This window comes from Carcharodon carcharias, chromosome 7 (assembly GCF_017639515.1).
Source record: "Carcharodon carcharias isolate sCarCar2 chromosome 7, sCarCar2.pri, whole genome shotgun sequence".
NCBI classification, from domain to species: domain Eukaryota; kingdom Metazoa; phylum Chordata; class Chondrichthyes; order Lamniformes; family Lamnidae; genus Carcharodon; species Carcharodon carcharias.
The window spans coordinates 84409075-84435203 of record NC_054473.1 but is presented as its reverse complement, the minus strand read 5'-3'; the positions used below and the strand labels follow the sequence as shown (position 1 = coordinate 84435203).

The 26129-nt window shown below is 45.9% G+C and overlaps 2 protein-coding genes across 7 annotated transcripts in view; one reads left to right on the top strand and one right to left on the bottom strand.

Moving 5' to 3' along the window:
• LOC121280378 (E3 ubiquitin-protein ligase RNF123) overlaps window positions 1-4665 on the top strand; it is a 420925-nt gene extending 416260 nt beyond the window's left edge. For all 4 annotated transcript variants that reach the window (XM_041192326.1, XM_041192324.1, XM_041192325.1 and 1 more), the window contains one exon: window positions 2066-4665. In XM_041192326.1, the coding sequence (XP_041048260.1) occupies window positions 2066-2165 (100 nt within the window). In that variant the 3' untranslated portion in view covers window positions 2166-4665. The remainder of the gene's footprint in view (window positions 1-2065) is intronic.
• A 767-nt stretch (window positions 4666-5432) lies between these two features.
• Window positions 5433-24894, bottom strand: gmppb (GDP-mannose pyrophosphorylase B). 3 transcript variants are annotated; one of them, XM_041191857.1, is made up of 10 exons: window positions 24737-24894; window positions 22109-22243; window positions 21308-21388; window positions 18794-18842; window positions 17865-18007; window positions 17015-17173; window positions 15528-15606; window positions 13868-13995; window positions 10075-10257; window positions 5433-7169 (listed from the first exon to the last, which is right to left on the bottom strand). In XM_041191857.1, exons 2-10 carry the CDS (start codon window positions 22235-22237, stop codon window positions 7038-7040), a joined length of 1083 nt encoding a protein of 360 aa, XP_041047791.1. In that variant the 5' UTR covers window positions 22238-22243; window positions 24737-24894; the 3' UTR covers window positions 5433-7037. The 3 variants fall into 3 exon arrangements, with proteins under 3 accessions (XP_041047791.1, XP_041047790.1, XP_041047792.1); XM_041191856.1 differs by lacking the exon at window positions 24737-24894 and adding an exon at window positions 24576-24721; XM_041191858.1 differs by lacking the exons at window positions 10075-10257; window positions 24737-24894 and adding an exon at window positions 24576-24725.
• Window positions 24895-26129: the final 1235 nt, after the last annotated feature.

Genomic DNA, 26129 nt, shown 5'->3' with positions numbered 1-26129 from the left:
ACAATGATCCTAGCACTGATCATTATAGAACACCACTTCCCACCATTTGCTACTCTGGATAAGCTACCTATAATATCTACTCTCTGTTTTCCATTTTGTAATGTTCTGATCTTAGTTATGGGTCTACTGTGCAGTACCTTTTCGAAGACCTTTTGAAAATTATATATATTACATCCACATCACTGTTGTCCACTGTTTATAATAACAGGCACTGGATCTGACCATTTAGCCCCTCAAGCGTGTTGCACTACCAGATCATGGCTAATCTGTATCAACTCTATTTACTTACCTAGTATCCTTAGCCCTTAATATACCTGCCTAATACAAATATATCAATCTTAGTTTTGAAATTTTCAATTGACTCCCAGCCACAATACTGGGGGAGAGTTTCAGATTTCTACAACACTATGTGTCAATAAACACTTCCTGGCACCACTCCTGAATGGCCTAGCCCTAATTTTACGGTTTTGCCCCTTTATTCTGGATTCCACCACCAGAGGAAATAGTCTCTCACTCTCTACCCCATCAAATTCTTTGATCATCGTAAGCACCTCCATTTGACCACAGCCTTGGCGTCATTCTGATGAATGGTCTGTTACTTCAATGAATTTAATAAGCAAAACATGGCCTTTTAAAACCTGTGCTACTTACTGTAATTTTGGTTTCTAGATTTTTTTTATCATATCTTTTAATAAAGGTTCCAATATTTTGCATCCAACTTAAGACCTTGAACACTTCAATCAAGGCACCCTAAGCCTTCTGCAAAACCTTCCCTGTTTCTGTAGCTACTCCTCATAGCTTATGCATCAAATCCCAGATCCTAGTGGATGCCCCATACTGCCCCCTCTCCAATATGGATTTCTTTCTCATAATACAAGGACCAGAACTGGACCCATTATTACAGCTGAGGCCAGACCACTGCTCAGTACATATTACCAATCACTTGCTAAAATCTGTGGCCTATCCCTTGAGCTTTACAAAGATGCCCTTATCTCTCTTCATTGCTTCACACCATGTACTGAAGCTTTCAGTGATGCATCCAGCAATACCCCACGTCCACCCCAGGCCCCGCCGTTCAGTATTTATATTGCCTCGGTTTTTGCCATCATGCTTTGTTATCTCTGCAACCTTCCTGGCCCCATGCTATTTTACCACTGGTGGGGAAAGTAGGGCACAGCCCTCCCGTCCAGAGGCTAATTCAGCCACAATAAGTGGCCACTGGCATTTTGCCAGTAATGTGTGGGCCCTCTGCCACATGGGGAGACCACCTGGTAAGCTCTGGTGGCCACCCTGCAGGCTTGGGGAGAAGGGGGGCCTCCTAATCAGGTAGCCTATGGCCTGCAGATCAATGGCTGCCCCTATGACAACTCCCCCATCACCCCATGTCCTCAGCAACCATTCCCCCCTCCCCTGACCCCACACCTGTTTGGGAGGGCAACCTGCTTCCATGCGTCCTCGACTTCCAGGTGCGGTCCCAGTGTGGCCACTGCTCCTTAACCTCCGGCCCTCCAACTGACCCACAGCTCTTGGGGATGGGCGGCAGTCCTTTAAACTCGTTGATCACCTGATTCCGAAAAATGCAGCCAGGGCCCTGGAAACTGCTGAGGCGGTGTCAGCTCACGATGATAAAACTCAGCCCATGTTACTGAAGGGCCAGCTTTAGGAAGGGAATTTACTCTGCATTCCTCCCTCTATCCTCCCTTGTCCCCACCCTGAACCCTCTCCCTGAAACAGACTCTACTCTTGTGTATTTTACTCCCCTAACACCTTTGAGTTCCAAAATAACTCAGTCAATGAAATACTTTGTTCTTCAGTTATATAGTACGGACTGAAGTGGCACAGATAAGGACTCCCAATTTTAAACACTTCGTGGAAAGCTGTAAATGAGATCTGTGAAATATTTCATGGTACTTGGGAGCAGTGAGGGGCTAACCCTTCTGAAGCTTTGTTTCTCCTGTATAGGTGTTACACTACATGGCGAGAAGGAATAGACGCTCAGGAAGCCGCTGAGCTAAGTTTTTGAGCCACAAAATCAGGATTTTAACTGTTGTTGTTGTCCTTCCAGGGCCTGCATCAACCAGCATCTGATGAACAACAAAGATTGTTTCTTCTGCAAGGCCATGATCACAGCAGTGGATGATTACACAAAACCATCCTCCTCCTAGTTGTTACTGACCCTGCTTTTCAACACTGAGGGTAAAGGAGAGATGCTGCTTCAGTCATTGGGGACTATGCATTATGCAGGGATCGGAATGATCAATATCCGATGTTTACTAAGGGAGTGATCGTCAGCGTTTCACTGAGCAGTGATATGCTTGTTAGACTGCTATCTTGTTTCAAATATTGATCACTAGTGACTGAGTCAAACATGTTCTGAAGGGCAATTTACAGATTGGATATCGCTCTATCCCTTGGAACACTGACAAGTAAATTGTGTCTTAACAATGAATGCCACACTGGGTCCTAATGCCTACCCCATACCATCTCATGAGACAAAAATTGGGGTCAATTTTAAATATATTGAAAGCAATAGGAAACACATGTCTGGGTGTCTCCTACTGTATTGTTTGGTGTCAGTAAGAGCCAGGCAGGGGTTTGGAACAACCAGTTAATTATCCAGTAACCTGTGTTTTATTGATTATTTTATGCTCCAGGGAAGAACTGCCTGAATCTCTTTCACTGGCCATTAAGGTTTTTGTTGGGAACTTCTCACCACTGACAGTATTTGCGTATATGTTGTTCAGCTGCATTGTTCAATGCCCTACTTTGTGCTGGATTAGGTTTTATCCTTAACCCAATTCGTCAGAAAACAACGGGAACATTTCCTTCAAACTCAAAGATTCCGCCAGGCATTCTGAGCAGTCTTGCTACACAATCCTACATGGGAAGTGTTTTGCTGCAATTCCTGTCCATCTGATTGCTTTACCAGGGCTGGATTCCCAGCTTAGGCCCCATTAATATGGGGCTCAGGTTTTAATTTGATGTGCTTGACATCGAGAAGCTGGCCCAGGCCCAGTAATGCTGAAGTTTATAGGCATCCCTGAGTTGTCTTATGGTGCTATCAGTGAACCTTTCCAGTTGTGTCACCACATTTTTGTCTGTGCCCCAGTCACATCACTCAAATGGCCAACTTCCCCAAGCCTCTCATACCCAACTGTCTGACCTAGTGTCCCCTGCACTTCCATCCTTTAATGTTTTTCTCATCATTACCCCTTCAGTTTGAATTTGAAGAAATGTTTACCTAACCTATCAAAATCTTAAATTGGGCCTGACACTGAATATTGCACAAGTCAGGATCTTGTGTTTCCGTATGTTCTATGTTACTGTCCAAAGGCAACTAACAAAGGGAAATGGCTGTGTTGTCATAATTTTGACACAGCTGTTTATGACAGCAGAACAATGTAAACCTCACTAACATTAATAGCAGTAAGAAAGTTGTTTTGTCTTGGAGTTGTCATGACATTTCGATCCTAAAGATTCTGGATTTACAATGGGATTGAGGTCAAGGGGATCTTTCTTACAAATGTTAGAAGTTCCTGGAGACTTCTCCTTGTCCATGTCCCAGTTTGTGAAACATGTGTTAGTGACTAAAACTTGGCCAGCTTAAATCAACAAGTTCTAAAAGTAATAATAAAGAAAACTGTTGGAAGAAAGAAGCCCAATGCGTGAGAGGCATGTCAGCACTGAGCTCTCAGACAGCAGTGGGAAGACAGTATAATTGCCCCATGAGAGTTGTGCAGCTTTAACCGATGCCAAATCCTCCTGGTAGCAGGCTCTGCGACTGCCCAGAGCTACTAACACAGTATGCATGGAAGAGAGTTCTGACTCTCAATCTTAATGATTTCCCCTTCTTCGCTAATCAAACTTAATTGTACCCACCAGACCTCATTCACACCAGCAATTGTGGTGACAAACACTGAGTCACCAACACTTGGTCAACCCACAACATGCACTTCACCAAAACCACCTCACCTTGCATCCATCGATGATAGCTGGTCAAATCTTGTAGCCCAACAGCAGTGCAATTTAAAGTTGGAACTTAACATTTCACACTGCAAGTGTCCCTAAAAGAACAGTGCAATTGATGGCCCTCCTCCATCACCAGTTGGATCTATGGTTATGGCTGTTGGGCTGTGCACAGATGAGAGTAAGTTAAACCACTAACTTGTTAGAGATGAGAATCCAACAGAGCTGAGGGTTAACTGTAGATGTTATCTCTCAACCACATTCAAGTACTGAAAGATTGAACATTGTGACTAGCTGTGTGGTTCCAATATAAAAGTGTGTTGTCACAGTCTGAGAACTGCCTGAGAATCCCTTAATGGTTCAGTACTTCCAGTTTAATTTTTATAAAACAAGAATTCCACAAACAGTTGTTTCAATGGTGATTATAAAGAGCACAGGTAGGTTACTAAGACCCAGTTCTGTTACTGTTAGTTGTGTTACAGGTGAGGGAAGGCCAAGTGGTAAGCCTTTTGTTCCACATCACTGAAACTGCATGCAGTGTGAAAACCCAATGATTCCTGCTTTTAATACTTTTACTGGGAGTCCCTTTTGTTGGAGGTGTGGAGAGTGTGTGAAGCTGCTGCTTGTGTTGAATTTGATAGACTGTTCTTGTGTGAGTTTACATGCAGACCTGAGCATTAAAATGATTTATCCATCGTTCTCTAGGCCTGCTCCGCTGTGTTTGTACACAGAAAGCTTTACTTCAGGACAAGCCACGTCACCCAGTCAGCTACATCACCTCAACTCCATCAATTTATCAAACATTGCAGAAATTCCCAAAATCATTCCAGTAAAATGGCAGCAAGAACCAATCAGCCTTCATTGGAGCAGTCAGTCAATTGCTGGTGACAGCCCAGCATAGCGAATGCAGCCTGTTCAACTGTGTATTACTGAAACAAAAACAGAATTACCTGGAAAAACTCAGCAGGTCTGGCAGCATCGGCGGAGAAGAAAAGAGTTGACGTTTCGAGTCCTCATGACCCTTCGACAGAACTTGAGTTCGAGTCCAGGAAAGAGCTGAAATATAAGCTGGTTTAAGGTGTGTGTGTGGGGGGCGGAGAGATAGAGAGACAGAGAGGTGGAGGGGGTTGGTGTGGTTGTAGGGACAAACAAGCAGTGATAGAAGCAGCTCTTTCCTGGACTCGAACTCAAGTTCTGTTGAAGGGTCATGAGGACTCGAAACGTCAACTCTTTTCTTCTCCGCCGATGCTGCCAGACCTGCTGAGTTTTTCCAGGTAATTCTGTTTTTGTTTTGGATTTCCAGCATCCGCAGTTTTTTTGTTTTTATCTCTGTGTATTACTGAGGCCAGCTCTCAGCAATTGCTTCTGACATACTTTGCTCTTGAACCTTGTTTATACTTTAGATGATAACATATCTCTCTACCTTTGGGTAATTTTCACACTAACCAATGTGACAAATGCAGCAATCAGACTTGTAGCTCTTTTACTTAAAATCCACAAAATATATATTTTTAAAAATAATTCAGTGCAGCCAGGAAACAGCGACATGATGTCATTGCTTCATCCATCAGAATGCTGGCAACTTTCTACCAAGTGCAACCACCCCTTAACCATTCCCTAACTCCCACCTAGTCTCCATTCATATACCAGCATGTCAAAATAAAACATCAGCTAAACAGCAATTGCAGTTACAGTGATGAGAGTATTCTTCCCATCTCCATTCAAAATGTACTAATAACCAGTTTTACAAAACAACTGGGGCAGGTCTGTAATCCATTGCAATGTGAAAGTTGAAAGTACTGAGCTCACTGCCCACCTGGTAGAGGTCAACTCTTTGATAATTAAATAAGCACCTTTGGAGTACACTAATCAAGTTGTGTTTAGCACAGATAGAGCCAACACAAAGACTACAGCTATTGTTATGAAACCTATACAATTCTGCTTGGCTTCATTTGCATAAAATACAACTGAAGTGCTTCACTCACTTTACAGGCACTTTCAGCAGCCACTTTCACATCTGTTCCAAGAAACAAATCTTAATCTGAATAATACCTTCCACTGACAGGCAACTCCCTAATTCCAAATAAAGCTGAGTTTATAGAAAACCAGCATGCAAGTTAATTTAAAAACTCAAGTTGGCTTGGAGCTCCTACTGTTATCGTTGGTCATTATTTCACCATTGACTGGGTAACTGCTTACACCTTAAAACATGCTCACCTTCATTGACCTCCAGGGAACGACATCGCTGTAAGCAGCAGAGAAGCATTGATGTCAAAGCATCTAGCATAGTGCAGACATGTCAGAACCCTATGTTTATTCTCAAACAATCCTTCCCCACCCTACATTATAGCCTTATAGAGCTACAGTTACAATGTGGAATTTTATATGAGGGATTGAACCCAGCATCAGTACAGCAAGAGCAAGCTGGTAACTGGGTGTGACATGTATCACCACCTCTGCTCTCATTATTTCCTGCCTTGAAGCTGCAATCTACACGATTTATGGAATTAAGTATTTTCCAAAGTTATTTTGAAGAAGATGCCACAGACCCAAGAAGAGAGAATCGCAGGGATAACCCATCCAGACGCCGGCCATGTGTCTTATGCTGTGCTAATGATACTGTTGGTGAGATAGACTTAGCCTCCAGAAAACAGAGTACATCAACCTTAGAAAGTGCTGAGAGGTAAAGCTTTTCCAAGAAATGCTTTAAAAGCCAACCTCTAACCAGCAAAAGATGTGCCAAAGCACTGGATCCAGTCCTGCATCAGAAGACTTATTCCCCTCTCAGAACCACCATCAATAATTATAAGTAGCAAATAGTTGTGGGAAATGAACTTCAGCCATTTCAAGTTGGACATCCCTCATACCCACAGGTGGAAAATGGGGAGCTACAAGAGTATCTCCAAAGTAATTTGTCAGTGTGAATTCTGGTTCAGGAGGGGCAAATTAATGAAGCATCCAGACCCTCATTAATTAGTTGATCAGCTCCATTCTATCCATTTGCGATTGGCACAGTTCATCCCTTTAGCTCAGACTTGGGGCTAGCATCCCTCTCAAGCAGTTGCTGTAACCTACATAATTATCTTAGGTTCAGGCACAGAGTCAGCGATTGATTTATGAGGTAGGACATTGGCCCCATTCAAGTACAGCTCATCCTTCACAATCACATCCTCTCCCAGGACTGCAACATTCTCCATCCTCACCTGAAAACAAACAGAAAACAATCATCCCAGACATCAACAATAAGCTCGTATCTCACTATTTAGGAACAAGAGGAGGCCATTTAGCCCCTCAAATCTGTTCCATCGTTCAATGAGATCATGTCTGTTCTGCAACCTAACTCCATATAACCACCTTTAACCTAAACCGCTTTACAGACTTGTTAATGAAAAATAATAAGACTTTAAATTAACAATTGATCTAGCATCAACTGTTGTTTGTGGAAAGAGTTCCAAACTTTGCACATTTCCCAATCTCACTCCTGAAATGTCTCGCACTAATTTTTAAACAAGGCCTCCTCCTAGTCCAAAACTCCCCAGCCAGTAGAAATAGTTTCTCTCTATTTACTTCAACAGTTCCCCTTAATATCTTGAAAACTTCGATCAATCACCCCTCAACCTTCTAAGTCCCATAGAATACAAACATAATTTGTGTAATTCTCTCCTAGTAATTTAATCCTCAAAGTCCATGTATGATTCTAGTAAATCTGCACTGCCTCTACGGTCAGTATATCTTTCCTGAGGTGTGGTGCCCAGGACTGCTCTCAGTAACTCCAGTGTGGCCTAACCAGGGCTTTGTAAAGCTGAAGTATGACTTCTACCCACCTATATTCTTTCCTCTAGATATAAAGGCCAACATTCCATTTGCCTTTTTGAGCACTTTCTATACCTATTCAGGACATTTTAATGATCAGTGTACCCTCCCCCCCTGCCAGCGAGGCTCTTTGGACCTCCACTGTTTCTGGCTTTTCACCATTTAGAAAATACTCTGTTTTATCCATTTTAGGTCCAAAATGAATGACCTCGCATTTGCCTACACAAATTCATTTGCCAGTTTTGCCCATTCACTTAATAAAACTTATGTAATTTTATGTTTTCATCTCAGGCTTTTAAAGGAAGGAGATGAGAACAATGCAGATACTTCACTATAATCTTCCAAACATCTCAATTCAGGAACCTTTCCTTTAGACTGGAAACTTGTGTAGATCACTCATTATTTGAGAAAGATGACAAACAGAAACTAAGGAACTATAGGTCTCCTGCATTGTTGGGAAATTACTGGAGTCTATAATTAAAGATAGGGGGACTGAACACCTTGAACATTTTCAGCTGATCAGAGAGATACAGCATGGAATCTGATTGAATTTTTTAAGAGGTGACTAATGTAGTGGATGGGGGAATGTCTATGGATATTATTTATATAGACCTCCAGAAAGAATCTGATGAAGTCCCTCATGGGAGACAACTAACTAAAGAAGCTCATGGTATTGAAGACAAATTATTGACCCGACTAGGATATTGGCTGAGCAACAGGAGACAAAGTAGGAACAATGGACAGAGGTACTCTAATTGACAGGATGTCACTCATGGTGTCCCCTTCAGGATGTGTTGGGGATTCACCTATACTCTGCATTTATTAACAACTTAAGCCATGGGAAAGAGAGCCACATATCCAAATTTGCTAATGACACAAACTAGGTGGTATTGTAAGCAGTGCGGGTGGAAGCATAAAAATTACAAAGATATTAATGGATTAAGTAAATGGGCAAAACCATGGACAACAGATTTCAGTGTGGGCAAATGTGAAGTTATCCAATTTGGACCTAAAATGGATAGAACAGAACAGAACACTTTCCAAATGGTGAAAAGCCAGAAACGGTGAAGGTTCAAAATGACTTGGGAGGTCCAGGCACACAAATTAAAATGTCCTGAATAGGTACAGAAAATAATCAAAAAGGCAAGTGAATTATATCTAGAGGACAAGAATACAGGAAGATAGAAGTCATGCTTCAGATATACAAAGCGCTTCTGAGCAGACATCATGCTGGGAGGGCCCTAATTGGCCCGCCCACATAAAATGGCACGACCCCAACCAGGGGCACCGATCGGGAACCCGGCCGTGCCCACTCCCACACAACCCCTCCCGATGGGGGGAAAATGTTGCCCCTGGAGTTACTGAGAACAGTTATGAGCACTAGGAACGAAATATTGACCTTGAGGTGCAATTTATGTTTTACCAGAATTATACTTGAACTGCAAGGGTTAAATTACAAGGAACGATTACACAAACTGGCTGTAATTCGATAAAACTTTCAAGATATTAAAGGGGTGGACAGACAGAAACTATTCCCACTGATAGGAGAGTCTAGGACTAAAAATTAGAGGTAGACTTTTCAGAATTGACGAAATGCTGGGTAAACATAAATGATGTTAGAAGATTGGAACTCTTCCACAAATTAACTGATGTGTGACCGATTGGTAGATTTTTGTTAAAGTAAAGATCCCCCCCCACCAAAAAAAAACTTAAATTAAAAAGGCCCCATATCCTTTACGCAGACCAGCTGCACCCTTACTGAATGGTGGAATAGGTTTGAGGGGATAAATGGCCACGTGTTCACATGACAGCTCCACACGAACATAAGGTAGCTCCTATACTTGGCCATATTTGAGATGCTTTTGGGTAAGGAACACGAGCCTGTGATATTGGATCATTTTGCTCCCATTTTCACCCAGAAAATAGGCCCAGGGTTGATCAAATTCTCCACCGATATGTCGAATCCGTGAACCTACAATTAACCCACTGCTGAGCAACACTGCTCACTGTCCTTAATCTGCCAACCAGTCATTACTAAGCAGCACAAGCTGAAGACTGGGAGCTTAGTGCCACATGCCAATGGTAGCTAGAGGGCTGAAAAGTCGAGATACTGTCCATGAGATACATTCGCACGAGTACAGTCAGGGAACCACGATGACAAAAAATCCCCACTGTCCTCTATCATTCCAACCTCATCACCCTCCCTCACTCCCCAATACTGCCACCACCCTTCCTCAACTACTGACTGTTCTCATTCACACACCCCTCCACCCAACCACACACTCATTCACTCACCCACTGCCCTACGTCGGAGCTCCAGCCAATAATGCAGGACTCCAGCCAGGAGTGCGAGCGTATCCGTGAGCCCTTCAGGACTGTGCAGCGCTTTATCCGTACCCCATCCTCAATCACCACTCCAGAGCCAATTGTCACATTTGGTCCAATGTAGCATTTCTCTCCAATCTGGGCGCTTGGGTCCTAGTAGAGATAATGACCAGTTAGCAGTGAGTCTCAGTCTATGGGAGGCAAGTCCAACACAGCAAAATGAATGTGCGGGCTGAAATACAGAGAGGATCAAACTGGGGGCTAGATGCCAATCCTCCACACCTGGCCCAGGCAGATGGACGGAAGTCTCTTGTCAGGTCTTTCGCCAGTGGCAATCCTATTCCCATTGTGCTTCACCCTGTAAATTAACTCCAGTTGGCAATGTCACTCAGACAGGACTAAGCAGTCTGGTGCTGGGTGTAGATAAAGATGGCATTCTGTAGTTATTAGGGGAGGGAGATTTAAGCTGCCTCTGGCTGTGTGCTATTTTGTCAGGGGTGTGCTCAGTGCCGATGCTGGATGTTTGGAAAGTTTCCCCAGCACCTGACGCCCCCTCAGTGCAAGCAGACAGTATTTTCAAAAGGCTCATTCTCTAGTACTCAAGCTGTGTCTCATTCCCACGGCACTGACTCACACTTGCTGCCTTTACTGTGGGTGCCCTCACTTGGAGAAGTACACATGCCACTGTGTTTAAAAGTGAACGAGGACTTTCAGCATTAGAAGGGGAGCACCTTGGGAACCCCCATATCTCACCCCACCCCCATGAAAGGAGCCATAAACAGGACCTCCTTGCCTATTTTAACACAGCAATTCAATGAGTGGTGACAATGGAGCTGTCGGATAAGCAGAAAAACCCAACTGATTTCATTAATGCCCTTTAGGGAAGGAAATCTGCCATCTTTATCCAGTCAGACCAAATACGATTCCAGTTTCACACTAATATGGTTGACTCTCAAATGTACCAGTCAGCCACTCAGTTGTGGCAACTAGAGATGGCCAATAAATGCCAACTTGCCCTGCAATCCCACATTCCCAGAAGTGACTTTTTGATCGGTTTAAAAGCAGGCTTTCTAAACATTAAAATTTGTTTCCTTTTCCAAAATGCAGAGATATCAAGATTAGAAAATATTGGATGGAAGGTATGAACTACCAGATTGTTGTAAAAATGCTTTGGGGGACAAAATCTGCTATTCTTTCTTAGTCTGACCTACACATGACTCCAGACCAACAACAATGTGGTTGATCCATAACTGTCCTCCGAAACGACCCAGCAAACCATTCAGTTGTATTCAAGGCAGCTCACCACCACTTTCTCCAGGGCAGTTAGGGATGGTCAATAAATGCTGGCCTTGCCAGCGACATCCATATCTCATAAATGAATTAAAAAAGGGTCAAGTTCAAGTTAATACAGGATGAAATCCAGACAGATAAAAAGGAGAGGGCATAAGGGCAGCAGTATGTGAACAGAACTAGAAACTCTGAATTAAAACCAGAATTTGGACTGAATTATGGTTCACTTTTGAAGTGTGTTTTACTGATGTTTGAACATATTGCCGTATCACCGTGACTGTGCTTTTATTTACAAAACTAGGCAGCTCAGGGAGACTGGAGTTTCTCTGGACTTGGGTTACACTGAGCTGCAGCAATCACTCTCTTACTGCTAGTCTATTATAAACACACCAAAATCTTAACCACTGGAATGCAGTAACATCCAATGTTCCAATTGCAATCTCGATTCTTTGTTTTACAATTCTCATTACAAAAAAAATTCAGGTTTTGGTTACCAAAATCCCAGGTAAAAAAATTCCCAGAATGTTACACAGGCGGAACAGAATTGGATTTTAAACTAGAGACCTTAGCGACTAGAGAGGGGGACACTGATGCTTCCAGGCTGCACCACTAACATCACTCACTGGCCTGTCACTGCCACCTGCTGGGAGAAAATGGACAATTCGCCACTTCCTAACAATCCAGCCTACAAACGCAAAACATATCAAAACCAACAATTTATACAAATGCTCAGCATTCCATCAATAGTGGTATTTCCAAGCAGACATGGGCTGGAACGTGATGTGAGAGATTTATTCACCAGGCACAGTTACAGAGGAAGATCCACTTGGCCAAGATGAATTGATCTGAAGTTGTGTTCAGAAGATTTGGGGTTTCCTGACTGATTACACAGAATGATCCAAATTCCAACAAATTTATTCCACTAGCAGTATGCTATGGTACGAAGGAAACCTTTAACAAGGTCCATCACAACAGTTACATGACTTTGGGTGTCAAGCAGTTTGGGAGCTGCATTCTCCAATGACATTAGTTCCTACTGATATAATGAAAAGCCCAGGGAGATTGCTACCATTGAGATTGTTCCAGTACCTGATTCATAATACATCACTGCAGGAGTTCCTCAGGATAGTGTCCTCAGCCCAACCACCTTCAGCTGCTTCATCAATGACCTTCCTTCCATCATAAAGTCGGAAGTGGGAAAGTTCGCTGATGATTGCACAATGTTCAGCACCATTCGCGACTCCTCAGATACTGAAGCAGTCCATGTCCAAATGCAGCAAGACCTGGACAATATCCAGGCTTGGGCTGACAAGTGGCAAGTAACATTCACGTCACACAAGTGCCAGGCAATGACCATCTCCAATAAGAGAGAATCTAACCATTGCCCCTTGACATGCAATAGCTTTATCATCACTAAATCCCCCACTATTAACATCCTGGGGGTTACCATTGACCAGAAATTGAACTGGACTAGCCATATAAATACTATGTCTACAAGAGCAGGTCAGAGGCTCGGAACCCTGCGGTGAGTAACTCACCTCCTGACCCCACAATACTCGAAAAGCTTGACAACGTCCAGGACAAAGCAGCTGCTTGATTGGGACCACATCCACAAACATTCACTCCCTCCACCACCGACGCACAGTAGCAGCAGTGTGTACCATCTACAAGATGCACTGCAGGAATTCACCAAGGCTCCTTAGACAGCACCTTCCAAACCCATGACCACTACAATCTAGAAGGATACGGGTAGCAGATAGATGGGAACACCACGACCTGAAAGTTCCCCTCCAAGTCACTCACCACCCTGACTTGGAAAGATATCGCCGTTCCTTCACCGTCACTGGTTAAAACCCTGGAACTCCCTTCCTAACAGCACTGTGGGTGTACCTACACCACAGGGACTGCAACGGTTCAAGGAGGTGGCTCACCACCACCACCTCAAGGGTAACTAGGGATGGGCAATAAAAGCTGGTCTTGTCAGCAACGTCCACATCCCTCGAATGAATAAAAAATGTCACTCCAGTCAGCAATAAGCTCAACTTCAATCTACCCAATTCTTTCAGCTGCCATTTCCAGGTCCACTGAACAAACTGATGCAGACCAGGTGCCCCCTGCTCCTCAGAGGATTGTAGCCAAGCTCAGTGGGGAGGACGGAGGCTTTAGATCGACAATCAGGGGAGTTGGTGAAATACTCTGACTAATTGTGAGAGTTTCAGTGGTGGGACAGACCACAAGGTCTAACATTCTAACCAGTGGCAACAACTGACCCAAAGCTAAGTAAATGTGTGACATTGTATATCACTGAGAATTGAGCAGATGGTGTAATCATTGGATGGAAGTTAGCAGCAGTCACAGGCTTCCAGAACAGCAGTGCCTAGCCAAATTAACCAGGATGAAGAGCTCAGTGGAGTGAGATGATGGTACAAATGGAGACCGGGCACGATGCTCTCCAACACACACACAGACTTACCACCAGCACATTTCCAACAATGCCAGGCCCTTGGTGCAGTCTGTCCGGTGCTTTGTGTCGAAGGGACTGCAGGTACATGCACATCCCAGTCAGGAAATCTTTGGGCTGCCCTATGTCCATCCAGAACCCTACACACAAAGTAAACAATTGCATCATTTGTCAGAGGTTTATGACAACCCACAATTCCTGAGGTCCCTCAGCCGATTTCAATCCTGGACACAATCAGACCCTCCGACTGAGATCAGCAGTAATTCTCCACATTGCCTAGGGCTCCAGAAATCATCACCTTTGGGAACGCAGGAACAGGGTGAGACTATTCAATCTATCATGCCTGTGCCAGCTCTATCCAATTAGTATCATTCCCTGGCCTTTCCTGGCTGCAAGTTTTTATTATCAAGTATTTATCCAATTCCCTTTTAAGTTATAATTGAATTTGCTTCCACTGCCCTTTCAAGGCAGCACATTCTAGATCATGACAACTCACTAGAGTGAAAAAGATTCTCATCTCCCCATTTTTTCTGCAAATTATCTTAAATTTGTATCTTCTGATTACTGACCCTCCTGCCAATGGAAACGGTTTCATCCTTTTTACCTTGTAAGTATCCTTCATGATTTTGAAAACCTCTATCAAATCTCCCCCTTAGCCTTCCCTGCTTTATGGAGGAAAAGCTCAGTCCTCCAGCTTCTCCACAGCAAATCTCCACTGCATCCTCATCAAGGCCTGATCCATCCTTCCTCAAGTGCAATGTTCAGAACTGGCCGCAATACCAGTGATTAGGAAGGTTTAACATAACCTTGTTTTCCTTTCAGCTGGATCATGGCTGATCTGTACCTGAACAATATCTATCCACTGTTGTCTCATATCCCTTCATGCCCTTACAAACAAAAGCAGATCAGTATGGGAATTGAAAGCTCCAGTTAACCCCCACAGCTTTTTGGAGGAAAGAGTTCCTGATTTCCATTACACTTCCTGATTTCACTCCTACATGAGCCAGCTATCACTTTCACATGATGCCAATTTGTTTTGCATTCCCCCAGGAGGAAATTATTTTTCTGTATGTTCCCCATGGGCGGGACCTTCCTCAGGAGCAGACCCCACCTCAAAGCTTGTGCAATGTACAACTAATGCAGACTTTTAAGAAACTAGAGAACACCAGATGAGTAAGCTTTACACAATTAATTATGTGCTGTTCCACCCTGACCCTCCAACCACAATTGCACTGGCTCAGCAGTCATTGTAAAGATTCTCCCAGCAGACAGGAAGCGACAGAAATTTGAACTTGAGGAGTTTCATGCCTGAAGACAAGTTATAGGCCTGTACTTTACAAACTGATCTCACTCCAGGCAGCAGTGTGGACACTGGAATTGGGAGAGTTGGGTAAAACCAGCTGGCCTTCCTGCCCCCAATTGCTCTGCAGTGGCTTCCAATTACAATGTGTGCGTGCATGTGCTACTGAACAGTGGAGTGCCCCTGTGGACATTCATCTAAATGATCACTGCTTCAGCAGATATGGGTGAGAAAGAGCTGGCATGCTTGGGTGTGATGGGGAAGAAAGGGTGTTGGGTTATCATTTCAACATCACACAGTGAACAGACTTGAAGCTGAAAGACTGCATGGTTTAGAAGCAGTCTCTGCCACAGATCTGAGTGCATGCCTCACCTTGCAGCTCCATGGCATACAGCTGTCCCTCCTGTGCCATGACAGGGAAAACTTCCTTCTCAATGGAGGTGGGCCTGAGCTGCAGAGAGACACAGGGCACAGAGTCAGCACCAGAAACAGGACCATCAACTTTGCTCACACAGTACCAGCAGGTTCACAAATTCCCAGTCCTATTAAATGGTTAGTTACTCTGCCACGCTCACTTCCCCTCTCCCTCTTGTCAAACGTGCTGGATCTGTCCACAATTTACCCTTCCTCAGCTGGCCACACACACATTACACAAAACTGACGGGATGGGGGATTGCTAGTTTACTCCTCTCTATCCAGTAAAGGACATCTCTTACTCAGGTACAGCACTGGAACACCAGTAGTCTCTGTTATCAGTCTCACTCCCTTTGCCTTTTTATCCATGGCATCTTTGTCATTTACTCTGTATCTAACCCTGTGCTGTTTGTCCTGGGAGTGTTTGATGGGGACAGTGTAGAGGGAGCTTTACTCTGTATCTAACCCTGTGCTGTACCTGCCCAGGGAGTGTTTGATGGGGACAGTGTAGAGAGAACTTTACTCTGTATCTAACCCCGTGCAATACCTGCCCAGGGAGTGTTTGATGGGGACAGTGTAGAGGGAGCTTTACTCTCTATCTAACCCTGTGCTGTACCTGTCCTGGGAGTGTTTGATGGGGACAGTGTAGAGGGAGCTTTACTCTGTATCTAACCCTGTGCTGTACCTGCCCAGGGAGTGTTTGATGGGGACGGTGTAGAGGGAACTTTACTCTCTATCTAACCCTGTGCTGTACCTGTCCTGGGAGTGTTTGATGGAGACAGTGTAGAGGGAACTTTACTCTGTATCTAGCCCCGTGCAATACCTGCCCAGGGAGTGTTTGATGGGGACAGTGTAGAGGGAGCTTTACTCTGTATCTAACCCTGTGCTGTAACTGCCCTGGGAGTATTTGATGGGGACAGTGTAGAGGGAGCTTTACTCTGTATCTAACCCTGTGCTGTAACTGCCCTGGGAGTATTTGATGGGGACAGTGTAGAGGGAGCTTTACTTTGTATCTAACCCTGTGCTGTACCTGTCCTGGGAGTGTTTGACAGGGACAGTGTGGAGGAAGCTTTACGCTGTATCTAACCCCGTGCTGTACCTGCCCGGAGAGTGTTTGATGGAGACAGTGTAGAGGGAGCTTTATTCCACCTTCCACAGTGACTATGTCTAACATAACAGGATTTGATTCTTCATTTTGAAGCATTAACATCCTTCACTTTGACATGTGTGAAACGTTCTCCTGTTTTCCAGTCTGCCTGGTGGTAGGGCTGTGATTCAGACCAAGTGCTGTCTATCATACACAAAAATAATGTTCATCAGTGACTGGGAACAAAAGGTAGCTTAGGTTCAATTGCTCTTTGACCATCAGCCTGAAGTCTCCCTGCTCACTTGGCAAATGCATTGCTGGTTCAGAGGCAGCAGCTTTCCTGTGAAGGGAATCATACCTGGATCCTGTTCAGGACTGTGGGGCTAAAGATATACATGCCAGCATTGATCTTATTTGACACAAACACTTGAGGCTTTTCCACAAATCGATGTATCCGCCCGATCTCCGCTTCATATATCACAACCCCGTATTTGGATGGTTCCTCTACTCGAGTGACCTGTCAAAAAAATAGGCTTATTAAAGAGGATCAGTTATTATCACATGGAGGGTGACATGAAGTGGTAACGAGGGCCTGGGGTGGGGGAAAACTTTAAAAAACACTATTGCTTTTCAGTCTCTGTTGAAACATTGTTCAGTTTTTGGGACATTGAGCAGACAGTTCCCACTGCTTCACTCAGCTGCTGGATGAGAAAAAATACCCTTAACTCAAGGCTTTAACTTAGCATGTGATACGAAAGAGCAAGTTCACTGATGGGCATTACAGTGGTCACAAGAGCAACTAAAGGCTGTTTTAACAGGCATGGTAATTTTTTTTGATGTGGGTGCACTGGCAAGACCAGTATATTGCCCATATATTGCCCCTCCCTAATTGCCCTTGAACTGAGTGACTTGCTAGGCTATTTCATTTAAGAGTCAATCACATTGTTGTGGATCTGGAGTCACATGTAGGCAGAGTAGGTAAGGGTGGCAGATTCCTTCCCTAAAGGACATTAGTGAATCCAATGGGTTTTTACAACAACCTGAGTTACCATTACTGAGACGAGCTTTATAATTCAGATTTATTAATTGAATTTAAATTCCACCAGTTGCCATGGTGGGATTTGAACCAACGTCCCCACAGCATTAGCCTGGGCGTCTGGATTACTCGTCCAGTGACATTCCCACTACACCACCATTTCACCACTTACCACAATGGTACCCTCCTTTCCATGATGCTTGTGAAAGCGGACCATCTCTTCAAAGGGGAACTCACAGATGACATCGCTGTTTAGGACAAAGAAAGGTTCCGAGCTGCTGGTGATCAGCTCACGGGCCAGAGCGAGGGGTCCAGCTACAAACACACAACAGTGAAAAAGGCCAACTACAGCTACATGCTCCAACATAGGGCCCTTACACAGCAAGATTCATAATCAGCATCGAGCAGTCACATACCCTGCATGGGAGGTCCCTCTCTGCCTTATGCTACCGACTCCCTCTTCAGGTTTCCATTGTCACGCAATCATTTATTAAGCAGGAGAGCAGTCAGGCAATGGCTTAACCCCCAATTCTCCCTCCCTGCTTCAAATAGCAGCCAACCCCTCTCTCCTCATGGATAACCCCAGATTGGACACTTGCTCTACAGGGAACTGCATGCTGCCACTTGACAGTTAGATGACACTGGTTTTCAATTGGACCATATCAGCATGGAGATGGCTAGATTTTGGTAAAGGTTTCAAGGGATATGGTGAAGAGGAAGTAAATGGACTTGTGATGCAGATGAACCATGAATAGCAGAGGAGGGGCTGAATGGCCTCCTGTTCTTTTGATGTATTGTTGTGGTATAAACCAGCCCTTAACAGATTCAATAGTCACTCCATTCTGAAAGAGATTTAGGATCAGAATAGCACTAGGGTTAATGAAGTTTAGGAAAAACCAGTCTTGTGTAACATTCTACGTGCCAGGATTCCAACAGGGGCAAATAATGTTGATCAAATCTAGTGAGAAATTTTTAGCTTTTAAAATCACATCTGATTACAACAGTGTCTCTCTCCAACCCCCCTCAGGGCCAAGGTGTGAAAGATCAGAAAGGTGAGCACTTTTCACTGTCATATGTAATGAATGTGGCGAGGTTTCTTACCTGTTCCTAAAGGTTCCTTCTCATGAGAGAGAGAGATACGAATACCCAGCTAGAGAAAAAAAAACACAAGATAGTGGGTTAGTGAAGAATACACAATTACATATATTTCCTTCTGTAGTTTCTGGGGGGCTCATCCATCAAGTAGGCATTCGTCAAAGGCAAGCATAGAGACAGAGGTGGATATCCAAGCAGCCAGGACTGGTGCTCACCCAACACCTACACCTGTGCATGGCAGCCATGGCTCCGTTGGCAACACCTGCACCTCTGGGACAGAAGGTGGTGAGCCCAAGCCCAACTCCAGAGACCTGAGCACATAATGTAGGCAGGCACTCCAGCACAGTGCTGAGGGAGTGCTCCATTGTTGCAGATGCTGTCTCTAAGATGAGACATTAAACTGAAGGCCAGTGTGCCATATTAGGTGGATGTAAAGGACCTGATGGCACTATTTAAAAATGAGGAGGAGAATTGTCTCCGGTGTCTTGGCCAACATTTATGCCTCAGCCAACATTACAAACAGATTATCTGGTCATTATCATATCATTTTTTGTGGGGGCTTGCCAAGGATTTTACCCGGGTTTTACCCGGAGCTAATACAGATCAGGGAGCATAGGGGAGATGGGGAACGGGACCTGGCATTAGTTAAGACGCGGGCACGGTATTGAATAAGTTTTCAGAGGATAGAATGTGGGAGAGCAGCCAGGAGTGCATTGCAATAATTGAGTCTAATGGTGACGAAGGCACGAATGATGGTTTCAGCAGTTGAGGCAGGACAGAGTCAGGCAGTGTTATGTGGGTGTAAACAGGTGGCCTCGGTGGCAGAGCGGACGGGCCTCGGTGGCGGAGCGGACGGGCCTCGGTGGCGGAGCGGACGGGCCTCGGTGGCGGAGCGGACGGGCCTCGGTGGCGGAGCGGACGGGCCTCGGTGGTGGTGTGGATTTGTGGTTGGGTCTCGGTGATGGTGTGGATTTGTGGTTGGGTCTCGGTGATGGTGTGGATTTGTGGTTGGGTCTCGGTGATGGTGTGGATTTGTGGTTGGAAGCTCATCTTGGGCACAAATGTGACACCAAGATTCCAAATTGTCTGGTTTAGTTTTAAAACTGTTTCCAGGAAGATGGATGGAGTTTGTAGTGGGGTCCAAAGACAATGGCTTCAGTTTCCCAATTTTTAATTGGGGGAAATTTCTCCTTATTTCGTACTGGCTGTCAGATCAGCAGTTTGATCATTTGGTGACAGTAGTAGAGGTGGTGGTGAGGTACAGCTGGGTGTCAGGTGATGCTGCCTTGTAGATGAGAGATAGAAGCGGCAAAGGATAGATCCATGAGGGGCATCGAAGGTAACTGTGCAGGATCAAGTAGAGAAACCACAGCAGGTGATTCTCCAGATAAAACTACTCAGAAGAATGGAACCAGGGGAGAGCAGTCCCACAGCTGGATGACAGTGGAAAGGAGTTGGAGGAGGATGGTGTGGTCAGCAGGCAGGTCGAGAAGGACAAGAAGGGAAAGTTTACCTTTGGCACAGTCACATAGGATGTCATTAGTGACTTTGAAGAGAGCTGTTATGATGCTGTCACAGGAGCAGAAACCTGATTGGAGGGTTTCGAAAAGCTCTGGGAAAGATAGGAACAGATTTGGGATGCAGCAAAGGATTTTGGAAAGGAAAGAGCTTGAAGATGGGATGATAATTTGCAAGGACATTGGGATCAAGGGTTAACTTTTTGAGGAGGGGTGGTGACTGGTGGATTTAAAGGAGAGCGAACAGAACCTAAAGGGATAGAATCGTTAACAATATCGGCTAACATGGGGACCAGGAGGGGAAGTATACCCACTGACTCTGTAATTCCAATCAAATATTCCCTCTGGTACTTACCCAAGCAGCTGCCTTCACACAGGTCTCTCAACAGTGAGGGCCAGCAGGCTAAAAAAGTGAGAGGATTGCCATAGCAGAGCCCAATTGATCTTCATCATTCAGCAGGAGTCTCTGGATCTCTCTGCCCCAAGTGTGCTGAGGCCAACTGCAGTTCCCAACAGAGAAGAGCTAAATTGAGATAGGCTACGTGATTTAACCTTCAGCCTCTCCAGCTTGTACGGTTCAACACCCCAAAGCACCATTATCCAATGAGCCATCAAAGGATCCACACCGACTATCACTCAATTTACTTGAAGTTAACTTCTAGCCATTTCATTCAAAACACAGCTCCTTTGTTTCACTTTCAAATAAAGTGACTTTATACAGTTCAGTGGGGTTACCATGTCAGATTAATTTCCCCTTCTCTCTCCTGCACCCAAATATTTCCCACCTTCTTTCCCTGCAGCTCAGCAATAAAGAACCAATCAGACACAGGAAGTGAACTCCCCAACCTTAATTTGAAAGCAAGTTAAATAAACTGTTCCTGCATTTAATCAAGCTGCAGAGTTCAGAATTTAGCTCCTGTTTTCACTGTGTCTAGCACAATCACAGAAACAGTCAGTGTGCAGGAGACAGTCCTGTCCGGTACCGTAGCCTTTTCCACCTTACCCGCTGCTCCTGTTCCTTCATCTCCTTCTCCAACATCTCTGACATATAGCTGACAGCGAGGATCACATGCGATACACCAGCCTGCTCAAAACAGACACAACGCGGTTATCCATGGAAAGAGAGAGGCTCAAGAATCATCTGTCCACAGACTGCACTTTTAGGCTGATTAGTACAATGCTCCCACAAGCACATACATGCATTATCACAACATGCTTTGCACTGTTATCCTCAGGATTTCAGCTGAAGTGTAACACAGCTGAGCAAAATTTATCAAATCTGGATATCAAACTATTTAAGAATAAGCAATACATTTTGAGATTCTGCCCTGCAATGTTGTACTTTACAACACAAGGATAAAGTAGTGCTGACAGCAGATCTGTTACTGGTAGGTAAGGAACAACGTGAGTTGTTGAATTAATTGTCAACTCAGTGTTAATGAACACTAGTCTCTTCAGTATTAGTGCCTATTCAGCTGAAAGGGAAAACATTAAATCATATTGGTGTATCTGTAATATTCTTCAAAATATGCTGGTACCAATATGAGAGAGAGTTAGATTATTAGGTATAATATTTGCACAATGTTAAAGGTTTACAAGCTCATGTAATAAAGAAATAAAATTGAATGGCTGGAGAGTAATTTGGGAAGGTGCACTGCCCTGAACTTTGCCCCTAAACACAGCCAATCATTGTCACACATTGGCATAATGTTGCCTCTAGATCCTTAAGTTCCTATCTTGGTGTGTAAGTGCTCCATTCCCTCATGTTCTGATCCCGTTCCTCTCTGGAAAGTGCTGACTGTACCTTTACTAAAGCTTCCACTTGGTGCAGAAGAATGGGCTTGTTGCAAAAGTCCACCAGCGGTTTTGGAACACTGAGTGTCAGCGGTCGTAACCGCGTGCCGTAGCCTCCAACCAGAATCAATGCTTTCATCGTCAGCTGTAAAAACAAAAGCAAAGCAACATCTGAACATCTCAATCGATAATCCAGAGATGAACATGTGAGAACAGAGCCTTGAAATGCTTCAAAGTACCAGCAACAACAGGAGGGTGACAGACAGCAGTGTAAACATCAATACCAACAGGGGAGGGAGTGAATCAAGGGAGGAATAAACACTCTCCCACAAAACCATTGAGCATTCAACTTCCTGACATGGTCCCTTGTTGGCTGATTTTGTTAACGGTTCCCTCTCTCCTTCAAACCATCTCCAACCTCCCTTTTTGCTTCAAAGTCTTTAAACATGCTGTCACCTCCCAAATCCTGTCCATCATTCCCACATGCTTGATTCCGTACAATGAGGTCTCTGCCCCTGTTACAGTACTGAAACAACTCTTATCAAAGTCGCAAATGTCATTGAGACATTGTCTCCTCCTATTTCTCATCTACATGCCACCCCTTGGCAACATCATAGAAAATACAACATTAATTTAAACATGTACACAGATGACACCCAGCTCCACCGCTTCTCTCAACCTCTCCACTGTCCCTGATTTAACAAATTGATTGACCCACATCAGGTATTGGATAAGCAGGTATTTCCTTCATTTGCAAACTCTGTTACCTAGCCATTGATTCAATCCCCTTCCCTGCCCACAGTCTGAGGCTGAACTAGACCATTCATAACTTTGGTGTTGTGTTTCACACTGGGATGAGTGTCTAGCAACAGAGCTGCAACATCATCAAGACCATCGACTTCAACCTCAATGGTATTGGCTTTTGCCACCCCAGCCTTAGATCATCTACATATTTGTTAGCTCCAGGCTTGACTGTTCTTACACACTCCCACACAGTTGCTCATTATCTCTCTGCAGACTGGAGCTCAACCAAAATCCTGCTGCCTGTGCCCTTAGTGTAACAAAGTCATGTTCCCCATCACCCCTGTGTTTTCTGACCTACACCGGCCCTCAGTTAATCTCAATGTTAAACTTCTCAGCTTTGCTTTCAAATTCCTCCAAGGCCTCGCAGCCCCCCCCCCCCCATCTCTGTGATCTCCCCCAGCCCCACAACCCTCTGTGATACCCGCACCCCAAAGTGATACCCGCGCCCCTCTGCGACATCCGCGTCCCTCTGCGACACCCCCCGCCCCTCTGCGACACCCGTGCCCCTCTGCGACACCCGTGCCCCTCTGCGACACCCCCGCGCCCCTCTGCAACACCCCCGCCCCTCTGCGACAACCCCCGCCCCTCTGCGACACCCGTGCCCCTCTGCGACAACCCCGCCCCTCTGCGACACCCCCGCCCCTCTGCGACACCCGTGCCCCTCTGCGATACCCGTGCCCCTCTGCGACACCCGTGCCCCTCTGCGACACCCCCGTGCCCCTCTGCGACACCCCCGTGCCCCTCTGCGACACCCCCGCGCCCCTCTGCGACACCCCCGCGCCCCTCTGCGACACCCCCGCGCCCCTCTGCGACAACCCCCGCCCCTCTGCGACACCCGTGCCCCTCTGCGACAACCCCGCCCCTCTGCGACACCCCCGCCCCTCTGCGACACCCCCCGCCCCTCTGCGACATCCGTGCCCCTCTGCGACACCCGTGCCCCTCTGCGACACCCGTGCCCCTCTGCGACACCCCCGCCCCTCTGCGACAACCCCCGCCCCTCTGCGACAACCCCCGCCCCTCTGCGACACCCGTGCCCCTCTGCGACAACCCCGCCCCTCTGCGACACCCCCGCCCCTCTGCGACACCCCCGCCCCTCTGCGACATCCGTGCCCCTCTGCGACACCCGTGCCCCTCTGCGACACCCGTGCCCCTCTGCGACACCCCCGCCCCTCTGCGAAACCCCCGCCCCTCTGCGACACCCGTGCCCCTCTGCGACACCCGTGCCCCTCTGCGATACCCCCGCCCCTCTGCGATACCCCCGCCCCTCTGCGATACCCGTGCCCCTCTGCGATACCCGTGCCCCTCTGCGACACCCCTGCCCCTGCGACACCCCCGTGCCCCTCTGCGACACCCCCGTGCCCCTCTGCGATACCCCCGCCCCTCTGCGATACCCCCGCCCCTCTGCGATACCCCCGCCCCTCTGCGATACCCGTGCCCCTCTGCGATACCCGTGCCCCTCTGCGACACCCCTGCCCCTGCGACACCCCTGCCCCTCTGCGACACCCCTGCCCCTGCGACACCCCCGCCCCTCTCATTCCCCGATTTTAATCGCTCCACTGGAAGCAGCGCCTTCAGCTGCCTGGGCCCCGAGCTCTAGAATTCCCTCCCTAAACCTCTCCACCTTCTCCACTTGTGAAAATCTGTATCTTTGACCAGGCTTTTAGTTATTTAACTTTGTCATATGTCCTCATCAGTCTCGGTGTCACATTTCGCTTCATAGCTGCAGCTCCCCGGGATGTTTTATTCCAGTAAAAGCTGTGGATGGGCCGGGGCCTGGGGCCACCCCTGGCTGATTTACCCTTCCGAGCCGCCCGGGGCCCGGCCACTCACTTACCGATGAGCCCGGGCCCGATGTCTCTCAGCCACTCCGGCCTCCGGCTCCCGGAAAATCGGCCACTCCCCCCCCGCCGGGGCCTCAAACATGGGCGACGTGGCACTACCGCCGCGCCGTAACCTGGCAACAGCCAATAGCAGGACTCGGTCAGTGTAAAGACCAATAGGAAGTGAGAATAGGGCGTGGCGAGGCAACGTTTAGCCAAAAGGAGAGATGCAGCATCGACCAACGAGCGACGGACAGCGGCAACCAGCACCACCAACCGGAAGTGAGAGCCGTGCAACGCCAAGGAATGAAATGAGTTAACAAGATCAGCCTAGGGATGAGGAGCTTGGAGGACAGCGCATTCAGTGGACTTAGCTTGTTATTACCATCGCTTTTCTCTGGTTTAACTTGGCAGCACTGATAATAACAGTTGATCATTTCACCAGCAGAATTAGAACATGTATTTGATACAGATGGAACATTGAAATATGGGTTGTAATTTTTGAATGGTGGCTACAAATCTCTAAAGTGAAGCCCGGATTTAAAGTAGTCCAGTTTCCATGATATGGAAACATTTATTGATATGATGGTCCTGGTAACATCTCAAACCATCTTAAAACTGCAGCAAATGAGTTTGCATATGTTATATTAAACACAAAAGAGCTACCTGTCCACTAACATCTCTCCAATACCCTAACAATGCAGCAAACTACCAACCTATTTTGCTTACTAGTGATTGCTGCAAATGACGAGAACACACCATTGATAGTTGGCTAATGAGACATCCTGAAGGGCAGTTTATCCTTATCGATGAACAGTATGCCTTTCGCTAAGCCAGATCAACAGAATCACAACTCATTCTCGCTATCCACCATCTAACCTATAACCTTGACAATTGCATTACAACAGATCTAGTGATTTTAGATATTTCTAAGGCTTTTGATCATGTACCCTACTCAAAACTACCAGACAAACTAGATCATTATGGATAAAAACAAAAAAACTGCGGATGCTGGAAATCCAAAACAAAAACAAAAACAGAATTACCTGGAAAAACTCAGCAGGTCTGGCAGCATCGGCGGAGAAGAAAAGAGTTGACGTTTCGAGTCCTCATAACCCTTCGACAGAACTTGAGTTCGAGTCCAAGAAAGAGTTGAAATATAAGCTGGTTTAAGGTGTGTGTGTGGGGGGCGGAGAGAGAGAGAGAGAGAGAGAGGGGTGGAGGGGGGGTGTGGTTGTAGGGACAAACAAGCAGTGATAGAAGCAGATCATCAAAAGATGTCAACAACAATAGTACAATAGAACACATAGGTGTTAAAGTTAAAGTTGGTGATATTATCTAAACGAATGTGCTAATTAGGAATGGATGGTAGGGAACTCAATGTATATCTCTAGTGGGGGTGTTTTT